At 39.9% G+C, this 14082-nt stretch overlaps 1 protein-coding gene across 1 annotated transcript in view; it reads left to right on the plus strand.

The window, feature by feature from the left end:
• The window catches only part of LOC124613216 (cholinesterase 1-like), a 172759-nt gene that overhangs the window by 46575 nt on the left and 112102 nt on the right, over positions 1–14082 (plus strand). The window contains exons 3-4 of the mRNA XM_047141890.1: positions 5387–5518; positions 13364–13526. Coding sequence (XP_046997846.1) covers positions 5387–5518; positions 13364–13526 — 295 coding nt within the window. The remainder of the gene's footprint in view (positions 1–5386; positions 5519–13363; positions 13527–14082) is intronic.

Below are 14082 nucleotides of genomic sequence, written 5' to 3' on the forward strand. Positions count from 1 at the left end.
TAACCATGGTTTCAACTGAAGATTAGATATTAACCATGGTAGGCTTTTTACTTGCTTTTTTTCACCAATTTTATGGAAGTAGCATCTTTGTTTCCTCAACTGTGGCACTACTTCCTTTTTAATTAAAAAAAATGTTCTGATCCATAAAGTTCAATGAATTGTTCAGTGGTGGTGTTCCTTAATGATTTGCCTCGTTTTCAAATGAACACACTAACTCAAAACAAAAGGATATGACTAACTGTACTACAAATTAGCACAATTAAAACCAAACCACAATGCTCATTCCAACATCTCATATGCTGAAAGCCATAGTCTTGAAACTTGCATGGGCAACTTGAACATGTAGTCCAGTCTGAACTTTTACATAGAAAAAATCATATTTCAGTTCTCCTCAGATGGTCCTACTGCCATGCTTGCCTGCACGGTTTTGTTGCTCCATTTCACCTATCAAGTACACTTGACAGGTATACCAGTCTAGAAAATGGGGGCTACATTAGATGCTTGATGCAAAATAAAGAAACACATTGATCAGAAAACAAAAAAAAAAAAAGGTCATGTGTATGCATTTCCATGGTGACTCAATTATTATTTACTTTCTAGCTATTTTATTGGTGGCTGTAAAAGATGGTTAACAAATCCATGGTACCATTTAAAGTCAAAAACTTGTCTGTGGTTTAGAAAAAAATGTGTTTAAATGGAACTATCTTGCAGTTTTACTCATTTCTGCTATATGATGAACTATTTGTATTGTTTGTATTGTGCTGTGATCAAGACAACATCACAGTAGTTTTATTCACTTCATTCAAAATAAAAACCATTGCCTAGGTTCACTCTCTCCCATACAGAAGAACCACAAGGAGCAATTGAGTTGATAGCTTGTCTGTCTCCTCTCAGAAATTCTTATCCATTCACAGATGTTTTCTTCTTTGATTCTGATAAGGTATTTTCAGCTTTTGTCAATTGTTTTTGCCTGAAATTCCTTGAAGTTGTTGGCCTTTGTTTGAATAACCTCTTTACTGTCTATCCAAAATTTAATTCGGATCAATGCCATCTTTTACCAATGAAATGGTGCAATTTCGAGACTTTACTGGTCTCATACAGACATGATTTTATGTATGTAGACTGAAGCAGCGAGTGAAAATTTGATCCAAGGCCAGGAATCAAAGCTGGGTCTCCTGCTTACTAGGCAGATGCATTAACCACTAAGCCATCAGTATGAGACCAGTAAAGTCTCTGAAATTATGTCATTTCATTTGTACAATTACCTGCACCTGGGTTTAAGGCTGGATCCTTCATTTAAGTTTGATGCTGAGGGACTATGGACAGCCTCAGCAATTCCATTCACATGTTAGAAGGAATTTAGAGTAGACTGGAATGATAGTGAGAATTTGGATTGAGGAGGGAGGCAGGGTAATTCATGCAGTTCTGTGAACTGCTGTACCAAGGTGGCTTAGTGGCTAAAGCACTTGATTGGTTAGCATAAGACAAGGGTTTACGTAAAATCCCATCTTTATCCATATATTTATTTCTGCAATTCTTAAAGTGTTCACTTTAACTTGGTTTATGTACCTGAAAATTTTCATCATTATCTACTCATTCTCAGTCTTGTAATGAGCATCAGACCTGTTGTGTATTATTTTTGTTGTCTTATCTGCCTATGTGTACAAATAATCATTTATTTTCTTCCTCCATACGCTACCTTTTCCTTTTTCTGGTCAACTCTCTTCTTACAAGCAACATTTCCATATGTTTTTTCTTTATTGTGTTGGATAAAAGATACATTTAAGTGTGATGATGTAAATAGATCTGTCCACAGCAAACATATACTAAAAGCAGTAATGCTCCTATGTATGGTGAACAGACATACTGAGTGAAAAAATAAATTCCATCTGATTGAACTGCTTCACAGAGCATTTGTCATTTCAGAGAGCATTTGTCATTGTTCTGATGGAAGGTGGAGGTCAGAGGTTTGTGGTCTGTGTAGATTGTGAATATTCTTGCCTCCAGCTGCAGTTGGAAATATTTCACAGATGAGCAGATTGCCAACATTTCCCAGTAGTGTGTATTCCATTGTTACTAAGCTGGAGACAGTTTCTGAGAGTATTCTGAGAGTAGAAAGCAAGGAGCTGCCAGGTCTCACTGCAGTGCTGCACCAATGGCTATCTGGCTAGCATTCACCATAAGCACGAGGGTACATCTAAAGCAGGATGAGTGAGAAGCTCGGCCTCAGTAGTGCTCCTCTTGGCAGCCTTGAAGGCATCTGTCATCATCTGCGATCACTGCACAGATACCCTTCCTTTTGTTTTTGGATTGGCCAGAGCTGCTGTAAGTGGTTCTTGAAGTTCTGCAGCGTATGGCAGATGGCAGTGGTAGAAATTGAGCACCCCAAGTAACCTACATAATTCTTTGGCTGTCTCTGGACCAGAAATGTTCAAAATAGAACTTCATTTGGTGTGATTCCATTGATGAAATAAGGTGGGTCAAAAACATTTTATCTAGTTATCCAAACAAGCACTTAGAGATGTTCAAAACAATGCCATATGTGTCAGGGTGCTCAAAACTTTCAGTGAGATGCTGCTCATGTTTCTCTGGTGCTGCTGAGAAGACAACTATGTCATCAAAGTCTGCAAAACAACATGGTACTCCCCATAACACTGAGTCAATGGCTCATTGCCATGTTAGTGTGGCATTTGTCAGGCTGAATGTCATGAATAAGCTTTCAAATATACAAAAATGCATTATAATGGCCATCTTTGGAGTGTCTTTCTCAACAACCAGGGTCTGCATGTTTGCTTTGGGACAATCTAGCAAGCTAAATACCTGTTTCCCACACAATGCATGGTTATAGTCTTGTAGCAGACAGAGGCACTGGGTAATGGTCTGCAATCATTCTTGTCTTTAAAGCATGGATGTCACACACTTTTCTTTTTATGGACTAAAAGCAAATGTGATGACCATGACCATTTAGGCAGGCAGATGATCCTCTTGGTTAGAATAGTGTCAAACTCTAACTTAGCAGTAACATACTGGTCAGGAGCTAATCGTCTGTGCCTGTATGAAATCAGCAGGACTGCCATCGTATCACAATGTACCTGTTGCAGAGCCTCCAGTGCCCTCTTGAGAGCGGGGAACTAAGTGAGCAACTTGGCATATCCTTTTCCTGTGGCCTGGGTCACCTTGGCATCATATGAGGCAGCGTGACACTGGAACCCAGTGGTGGACAGCCTGGTCACGGTTCCAGTAGCTGAGCATTTTTAACATTGGGCATCAAATGGTAATGCACTGAGAGGCCTGTGCCAATGATAGGCTCTGTCATAACTACGATTATGAAGCTCCATACCAAAGCAAGCCTCAGTCCCAGGTCCAGTTCCAAGTGCTGCATTCTGTATGTTATGTCACTATAGCAGAGCTGTTAGTGGCTGACAGTTGAAATACAGTGGCCGGACAGTACATATCATCCTGCACTTTGGCAACATATTGATGATCCAAGTGAGTAATTACTAAAACAAAATTTGTGGAATCAGACATCATACCAGCACAAAGGAAGCTCATATCAATGTCTGCAAATTATAGTGCAGGGTTGTGAGGCCAGAATGGTGATAGCTGTACCCCCAGTCTTGAGATGCAGGTACATCCATCTCTGATATGTTCCTGTTATTGAATGAGACATGCTTGAGTGTGTAAAATGTATTCTGGACGACAAATCGTGTCAGGGTCACCACTGTTGTAAGTCTTGCGGTGTGGGAGACTTGAGACTTTAATTTCATGTTCTTGTTGTGGAATAATTTTGTGCAGGTGTCTACTATATTTAATACATTTTATATCTGTAATTAGAGTGCTTTTAAATTGCAGCAATCACAAGGAAATATGAAAATACAATTAACATAAACTGCAGAAAACAATTCATTGATAGATGCTAAGAGCAAGAATCTCAGAAAGTAGTCAGTAATGGAAAAGTCTAAAATATATCTCTTAAAACCATAGAACATCTGTGACAATATCACGGAGTTGGCTCCTAGTGGCCAGTGCACAAACTCAGTTGACATGTAGGAAGCAACCTGCTTATCATGCGATGACAGCTGAATGACTGCCAGTCGCCACAGCTCCATGTATGGATAAGTTATTAAGATCTTAAATAATTCTTTCATCAGTGTTCATAATTACCCACCTCTTCTTCCCCATCAACCCCATATTATGTTTTGACTGTTTCTGCCTAAGACTTTACTTGGTATCAGTTCTCTTAATTGACTTCCATCACAGAAATGACTAAATCGTGTATTTAAGCAATGGAAAATCTGGATGGAAAATGACAATGACTATATGCAGAGATGTTGAGACCACCACCATCTACTCCAGTCTGGTCACAAACATCACCTATCCTATCATAGGTAGGGCTGTCTGCGAGCATCACAACCAACAATCTGTCTGACTGTATGAATGGCCATCAACAAATTGTTGCCAAGAAACAGCTGGACCACCCAGTTGCTGAGCACACTGCTCAACACAACATTCTTCATTTTAATGCTTGCTTCACAGTCTGTGCCCTCTAGATCCCTTCCACTAACACCAGCTTTTCTGTATTGTGCAGGTGGGTATTTACTCTGCAGTATATTCTGTTTTCTTGTAACTCTCCTGGCCTCAACCTTCGTTAGTCATTGCACTACACCTACGTATCCCCTTCCCTGTTCCTACTCCGGAACTACGCAGTCCTCTAGTCCGCCAAAGCATCCTCAGTCTTTTTACTTCTCTCCATTTCCACCCCCCCCCCTCCCTCTGCCCATAACTGTAGTACTCCCTCTCTACCTCATCCCAGTCAGTCTCTATCTCTCCCTGTATCCTCCCACAAGCAGACTTTACTGTCTCCCACCACCCACTCCTACCCTGCCATCCCTCCCCCTTCCCATCCCAGTCTTCTCCATACCCCCACCACCCGGACTGCTTCACCCATCATGTGGTACTGCTTGCAGTCTGGCCTAGGCAGCCAGAGTCTATGCTCATGTGTGTCTGGCTCTGTGTGTGTGTGTGTGTGTGTGTGTGTGTGTGTGTGTATTGTCTAATTCTGATGAAGGCCTTTTAGGCAAAAAGTTTACTTGTTTATCAGTCTTTTTGTTTTGCCTGTCTGTAACTCAACATGCCCACTAGTAGTAATCTATCCTTTTCATAATAAATCATGTATTTGTCACTCTCATCACTGCAATGAAAATTCTGGACCTTGGATGTAGCCCTGCTCGAATTTGTGTGAATTCCTTGATACTAGCCTGATGAAAATAAAGAATCCTATTTACTTTGCTGCTTTATGCAAGTATTCAGAGCTTGTAATGAATACTCTTGTAATGCATTAGCATGTAAATGACTGAAATCATTTTCATTGTGTCAAAATTTTCAGGATCCAGTGCCTTTTGTTTTAAATGAAACAGTAGATGCAACTAAGAGCTCTCCATTTTGCACACAAGAGCTAATAGCTGGAATAACATATGGACAAGAGGACTGTCTGTATCTCAATGTATATACTCAGAAGGTGAGTGCAAAACAATACACATATAATACTCTAAACCAGTTTGAGCAGGCAAAGTTGAGGTGTTTTGTAGTAATTCAGACTGCAGCAACTGTTTCATAGGTAAGTCCATTTAAATCAACCAACCATTCATCCATTCATTCATTCATATCCTGTGTTTTGTAAATTCCACTGTCCCACATAGCCTACAGGGATGCGGAATAAGCCATATTATAAATTAACAGACAGAAGCAGTAATTATAGGCTACTTTTGTGATGGATAATAACAAGCAATTTGTGCTAATGTATTGCTCAATGCATCCTCCATGTAGTGCATCATGTTTTCTCGTATCATTGACAGAGCACTAAAAATAATTTGCTAGTATAAGACCTTAATTCAAGCTAATATAGGAAATCTTAAACAGAGAGCTTAGAAACCTAAATTTTTTGAAAGGCAAAAAAGTAAATAAGAATAATCAGAACAAGCTACTAATTATGTTTATATTCCATCTTAACTAAACGCCAATTTCTGTAAACCCATAAAGCAGGAGAGTCTTTAACAGTGCAGAATGAATTAAGCACTAATAAGGAGAATCAGAAACTTCAGTGTAGTTTGTAAAGGATGATAACAACAAGTTATGGCTAGTGGTAATCTGCTCACACTCAAAATTATGGTAGTTAAATCCAGATTACTCTATATAAATTATATGTAAATTAGGTGAAAAACAAGTCCTTTGAAAAAAGCCTGTGCTTCTCCTCTTATGCTGTTCAGTTGCTGTTTTATCTAATACATCATTAAAGCATTTATGTATATATTCTGACAAATCCAAAACATGTTTGTTATGAACACTAGTGTAAGTGGAGTTACCAAACTTGAACCCCATACTCTGATAACTTTCAAAGGGACTGGTGAATAAGGCACTCTTTTACTTTATATTTGAATACCTAGGGACTTAAATTTCCTACCTGATATCTACCAGTAACCTGTTGTAGACTTCAGCACCAGATTATAAGACTCAATCCTGAACCCTAGATAGAGATGCATTGTCTATACGAGACTTAGTTTTATTTTTAATATTATGGCTGTGGACTGAATAGTTCAACCTGAATTCACACTTGTTGTTAACCACAAATACAATTAGGGAGCAAATTTATTGGCAAGTAAGCTTGTCCTTGACAAGGCATGCACAAGGTGCTCAGTATCAACTTCACCTAACATTCTTATTGCATGCTCATGCAGAATAAATGTACATTTTTAGAAGTTAGCTGCATTGCTCCAGAAGGCTATGCTTTTTTTGTATATATGTGTGTGGGGGGGGGGGGGGGGAGGGGGTTGATGCCTACCACAAATTTTTCTCCTGGGCCAAACTTTTCATCTCAGAGTAGCAACTGTAACCATCTTCTATTATTTGCTGGATGTATTCCAGGCTCTGTCTTCCTCTACAGTTTTTAACCTCTACAGCTCCCTCTAGTATCATGGAAGTTATTCTGTGATATTTTAACACATGTCCTATCATCCTGCCCATTCTTCTTGTCAGTGTTTTCAATATATTCCTTTCCTCCCTGTTTCTGCAGAGAACCTCCTCATTCCTGACCTTATCAGTCCACCTCATTTTCCTTCTATAGCCTCACATCTCAAATGCTTTGATTATCTTCTGTTCCAGTTTTCCTATAGTCCATGTTTCACTACCACCCAATGCTGTACTCCAAACATATGTTCTCAGAAATTTCTTCCTCAAATTAAAACATATGTTGATGTTAGTTGACTTCTCTTGGCCAGGAATGTCCTTTTTGTAAGTGGTTGCCTTTTTTTTATGTCATTCTTGCTCAAACCATCATGGGTTATAATGCTGCATAGGTAGCAAAATTTGATAACTTCATCTACTCTGTGATCCACAATTCTGATGTTAAGTCTCTCATTGGTCTCATTTCAGATACTTCTTATTACTTTTGTCTTTCCTCGATTTACTCTTAAGTCCATATTCTGTATGCATTAGACTGTTCATTCCAGTCAACAGCTCCTATGATTCTTCTTCATTTTTACTGAGGATAGCAATGTCATCAGTGAATCTTATCAGTGATGTCATTTCACACAGAAATTTAATCCTAATCTTGAACCTTTCTCCTGTTTCCATCGTTGCTTCTTTGATGTAGAGGTTGAACAGTAGGGGCAAAAGTCTACATCCCTGTCTTAAACTATTTTAATCTGATCACTTCATTCTTTGTTTATCAATATGATTAGTCCTTGTTGGTTTTTGTTTATACTGTGCATTATCCAAATGTCCCTGTAGCTTACCCCTATTTTTCTCAGAATTTTGAACATCTCGAACAATTTTACATTGTAGAACACTTTTTCCAGGTCAACAAATCCTATGAACATGTCTTGATTTTTCTTTAGTCCTGCATCTGTTATCAACTGCAACATCAGAGCTGCCTCTCAGGCAACCTGATTGTCATCTAATAGATCCTGAGTTTTCTTTTCCATTCTTCTGTATGTTTTTTGTTAGTAACTGAGATGCATGAGCTGTTAAGCTGAATGTGTGATAATTCTCATACTTGTCAGCTCTTGCAGTCTTTGGAATTATGGGGATGGTGTTTTTCTGGAAGTCAGATGGTACATCAACAATGTAGGAAAAGACAGACTGCTTCTTACTATGAAGAAGACATGTTAAGTTGCAGGCAGGCACATTTAAAAGACACTTACATAAAGCTTTTGCCCACAGCCTCCATCAGCAAAAGAGGAACACACACCATTTGTACACACAAGCAGCACACATAGCCACCATCTCCAGTATCTTGGGCCGGAATGCAACTATCACTTGATATGGAAGCTGCACTCTGGAAGGAGTGGGGGTGGGGAAGGGATAGTAGTGTATGGGTGGGGAAAGAGATGAATGGTGTCTGGTGGAGTGTGCAGTGACTACAGTGCCAATACGTGCAGCATCAGGAGGTTGTGGGGCAGGGAGATGGGGGGAAAAAGGAGCAAAAAATGAGAGGAGCCATTTATGGGGGAGGAGTGAGATAATTAGTGGAGGCCTTCTGCCAGGTAGTCATTGTGATTCTTGATTCATAGAACAGGGAATATCCATATACAACCTCAAAACAAATCCTAACCTAATCATCTACCAGTAATCAGAGGTTCCACCACTGTTGTTATGATGGCCTCTGCCAGTTATCTGACTGCTCCGCCTATGAACTCTGCCAGAATGATCCCATCCCAGAATCCCAACACAAGCTCCAATCCCTGCTTAAAGCCTGTGGTAAAGCCCTTCCCAGAATCTCTTTCCCTGAAGCCATTTCCCTCCTCAACCCTATGACACCCCACAAACCCACCTTGTACACACTTCTCAAAATCCACAAACCTAACAATCCTGGAACCCTGTTGTGGCTGGTTGTTGTGGCCCCACTGAAAGAATTTCGGTCCTCATTGACCAACACCTCCAACCAGTTGCCCATAATCTAGCCTCCCATGTCAAAGACACTGACCACTTCCTTCACCGACTCTCCACCATCCGCACTTCTTTACCTCCTGGATCCCTGTTCGTCACTGTTGATACCACCTTCCTGTACACCAACATCCCTAATGCCCATGGTCTTACCACTGTTGAACACTACCTTTCCCAATGTCCTTCAGACTCCAAACCCACTACCTCATTCTACCTCTTACTATCTTTATTCTAACCCACAACTACTTCTCCTTTGAAGGGAAAATATATAAACAAATCCACAGCACAGCAATGGGCACCTGTATGGCAGCCTTCTCTGATAACCTTTTTATGGGCCATCTAGGAGAGGCCTTCCTAGCCTCCCTAAACACTAGTTTGGTTCAGGTTCATTAATGATATCTTCATAATCTGGACTAAGAGCCAAGACACCCTATCTTTTTTCTTTCATCCTCGACATCTTCTCTCCTAACCACTTCACATGACCCTCCACTTTCCTAGATGTTGGCCTCCTCCTTTCTAATGGCTCCATCCACACCTCTGTCCACATTAAGCTCACCAACCAACAACATTACCTGCATTTCAACAAATCCCTCCCATACAGCCTGGCTACTCAGGGACAGTATATCTGCAGTGACAAGAACCCCCTTGCTCTGTATGCTGAAGGTGTCACAAAGGCCTTCACAGACTGCCACTATTCCCCTGACCTAGTCCACAAACAGATCTCCATACCATTTCACTTCACACTGCCAGTCCTCTCAGCACCCTCAAGCACCAGCCACAAAGGAACGTCCTCTTTGTCTCACATTATCACCCTGGAGGCCAGGGCTTTGATTACCTATCATCATGTCCTGAAATGAGGGACATCCTATTCGAGATATTTCCTACCCCTGACAAAGGAGTGTTCTGTCACCCAGTCAACCTCCATAACATCCTAGCCCACAATTATGCTGCTCTCATTAACAACCCCTTTCCACAAGGGTCATATCCCTGTGGAAGACCCAGGTGTAAGACCTGACCAATCCACTCACTCACCACTTCCTATTCAAGTTCTGTCATCACAGGTTTATCCTATTCTGTCAGGGGCTGGACCACCTGTGAAAGCAGCCATGTCATTTAGCAGCTCTGCTGCAAACATTGCACTGCTTTTTATATCTGTATGACTACCAACCAGCTGTCCACCAGGATGAACAGCCACTGTCAAACTGTGGCCAAGGGCAAAGTAGAACATACTGTGGCACAACATGCAGCTGGACATATCTTACTTGATTTCAATAGCTGCTTCACTGCCCAAGCCATCTTGATTCTTCCCTCCATCACCAGCTTTTCTGAACTGCACAAATAGGAGTTATCCTTACAGCACATTCTGCACTACTGTAATTATCCCGACCTCAAACTGTGATAACATTCTGTCACCTCACCCTTCACCCAGTAGTTTCCACTCCCTCTGTCCTACCATCTCCTCCCTATTCTCATATCCAACCCTGTTTATTTGATGCCCTCTGCCAAGGCACCCACCCATCTTTCCTCACTCCTCTCCTTTTTTGCTCCTTTTTTCCCCCCATCTCCCTGCCCTGCAACCTCCTGATGCTGCACTTGGCACTGTAGTAACTGCACACTCCACCAGACACCATTCATCTCTTTCCCCACCCATACACTACTATCCCTTCCCCACCCCCACTCCTTCCAGAGTGCAGCTTCCATATCAAGTGATAGTTGCATTCTGGCCCAAGATACTGGAGATGGTAGTCATGTGTGCTGCTTGTGTGTACAAATGGTGTGTGTTTCTCTTTTGCTGATGGAGGCTGTGGGCAAAAGCTTTATGTAAGTGTCTTTTAATTGTGTTTGTTTACAGCTTAATGTGTCTTCTTTATGGTAAATAGCAGTCTGTCTCTTCCTACATTGCTGATATTCCTACCTGGAGTTTCCGTTGTTAGTTGGTACACCATCAGAGTCATACATCCTACACACTAGCATGACTAGTCATTTTGTTGCTACTTGCCCCAATGATTTTAGAAATTCTGACGGAATGTTAAGTATCTGATATGGCTTATTTGATCTTAAGTCATTCATAGATCTTTTAAACTATGATTCTAATTCTGGATCATGTATGTCATTCCTGTCACCTCCTGTTTCTTCTTCTGTTGCATCATCAGACAAGGTGTCCCCTCACAGAGACCTTCAGTGTACACTTTCCACCTATCCACTCACTCCTCTGCATTTAACAGTGGATCTGCCATTGCACTATTAATGTTACTGCTCTGGCTTTTAATTTCACTGACACTTGTTTTGATTTTTCTTTATGCTGAGTCAGTCTTTCCGACGATCACTTCTTTTTTCATTTCTTCACAATTTTCATGCAGCCATTTTGCCTTACTTCCTCTGCACTTTCTGCTTATTTCATTCCTAAGTGACTTGTATTTCTGCATTCTTGAATTTCTTTTAATATTTTTATACTTCCTTCTTTTGTCGATCAACTGAAGTGTTTCTTCTGTTATTCATGGTTTCTTCGCAGTTAACTTCCTTGTAGCTAAATTTTTTCCCACTTCTGTGACTACCAATTTTAGATATGTCCCTCCCTCTTCCACTGAACTGCCTACTGAGCTGTTCACTATTGCAGTATTTACAGCCTCAGAGAACTTCGTGCTCATCTCTTCCTTCCTTAGTATTTCCATAACTCATTCTATGTGCATTCATTCTTCCTGTCTAGTCTTTTGAACTCCAGCCTACTCTTAATCTTTACTAAATTGTGGTCTGAGTCTATATTTGTTCTTGGGTGTGCTTCATAATCCAATATCTGATTTCAGAATATCTGCCTGGCCATAATGTAATCTAAATGGAATCTTCCTGTATCCCCTGGCATCTTCCAAGTATACCTCCTTCTCTTGTGATTCTTGAACAAAGTGTTTGCTATTCCTTACTGATATTAGATGCAGACCTCAATTAGTCTTCCAACTCTCTCATTCCTACAAGCAATTCCATACTCTTCCATAACCCTTTCTTCTACTCCCTTTCCTACAACCACATTCCAGACATCCACGACTATTAGATTTTCCTGTCCATTTATGTAATGAATTACCTGTTTGATATCCTCATGTAGTTTCTCTACCTCTTCATCCTCTGATAGCAACTTAAGCATATATTGAATTATTGTATTGTTGTTTGGTTTCAATTCTGAAGAGAACAACCTTATCATTGAACTGTTCACAGTAACTCACTATCAGTCCTGCCTTCCTATTCACAATGAATTCTATTCCATCATGTCCATATTGAGTGGAAGAATACAAAGTACACTAGGAATCTAATTTAGTAGTCAACATTATCAGAGAGGTTTCAAAAAGAAAAGCAGGTAGAGCAAAGCTTTTTGGGTAGCCTATCCAGGTGTTGGTACCACTTCTGGTTATTGTCCATATGGGTGCTTAGGACCTTCATACATGGAGTGCTCCTTGATCACTACTTCTGGTACCTGTAAGTCACTTTTATTTGCTGGAAAATGCATAATATATGTCTTTATAAAATTGAAAGTTAAGCTGTTTGGTACAAACCAGGTATAAGCCTGTTCCATCATTCAGTTTTTTTGGACCATGTTTATTGGTTGACTCTGGCTGGATTTTTCATAGCAGTGTGGCAGATTAGGCCTTGTTCACGGACTTGAAATGTTTTGCTGCATTCATTCTTTGTGTAGCCACAGACATCCAGACATACGTGTTATGCGCTAAACTCTTGTGTACTGAATGTGCAGCTAGTATTTTTGTTCACACAAAGGAAATGGAAACACCATCTCAGCACCCCTTTTTTTACCTCTAGTTTTTAATTCCAATATTATTTTCTCATCCTTTTAGTCAATATTTTACTCCTCAACATTTCTGGACTGAAGCTGACACAGTGGTTACCAATGTGCTATCTTTGACCTCCTACTCTCTCTGATGCACCCCACCCAACTTACCTTTGTCACCGCTTGCCCTCATAACAGGTTGGACCGTCGCATCCAATGGTCTGAGTGACCTGCTCTGCCTTTTTAATGTTCCCCATCCTATACTTCTCTTCCCCCCAAGCAAGGGTCTATTAGTTCCAAAAGTTAGGATAATGTATGTGCAGTTATGGATACTTGCCAGCAGCACTGAAATTTCACCTACTGAATATAAGTACTGACAAGAATATACAGAATAATATCATTATCATGCTGCATGCCTTCATAAATTTCGTGGACATGAAGGTTCAGCTCTTCTAAAGCATACATCTTTATCTATGTACATAATCTGCACACAACATGAAATGTGTGGTAGAGAATACTTACAATTGTACCACAAGTTAGGGTTTCTCTCCATTCCAGATGCATATGGTGTTGTAGTTCAGTAATAATAATTTTATAACCTCAAAGAATAAAAGTGAGCATTATTTTGGACTGATTTTTTTCTCTTGATAGCTACCTCAAGAAACTGCTAATATAGATGCCACTGTTTTAGTTTGGATACATGGCGGGTCTTTCAAATCTGGTTCTGGAAATGATCTAATGTATGCACCAGACTACATCATGGAGGTAGATGATGTAATACTTGTGACAATCAACTACAGGTTGGCAGCAATTGGTGAGCTTTAGAGATGCAGTTAACATTAACTTCTTTCTGTACTTTAAGGCATATTATTCAGATTAGAGAAAAATACGTAGCTAAGATTGTTATTACTATAACAATGCTTGTTATTGATTAAAAACTCTAGATGATTTTGCCATATATTCTATTCAATTGAACAGAATATAAGAAACTGAAGATTCATATACTATGTTCATTCATAAATGAGAAAGGAAAACATCATTTTGATTTTTATATGTGCATTATGTAAATACAAGTGTCAGAGCCTGATGCAGACTAATAGAAATGAATGTTACAGAAGGGGTGTCATCTTCTGGCAGCTTCTAAAACAGAACTAACTGTAGAAAAGCTGTCAGATAACTACTTTTCTTTGATAGGCACTTTATGATAAAATTTTGGTATTAAGTCTCTGCCATAAAATTTCATTAACAGTATTTTCAGCCTCCTGGAAAAAAAACCACCAGTGTATTAACAAAATAAGTAATGTGTTATAGCATTCAGCTTTCTGTGTTCATTTATTTGTTGTGCTGTAATGTAATATCAGACTTTCACT

Source organism: Schistocerca americana, chromosome 4 (genome assembly GCF_021461395.2).
Source record: "Schistocerca americana isolate TAMUIC-IGC-003095 chromosome 4, iqSchAmer2.1, whole genome shotgun sequence".
NCBI lineage: Eukaryota > Metazoa > Arthropoda > Insecta > Orthoptera > Acrididae > Schistocerca > Schistocerca americana.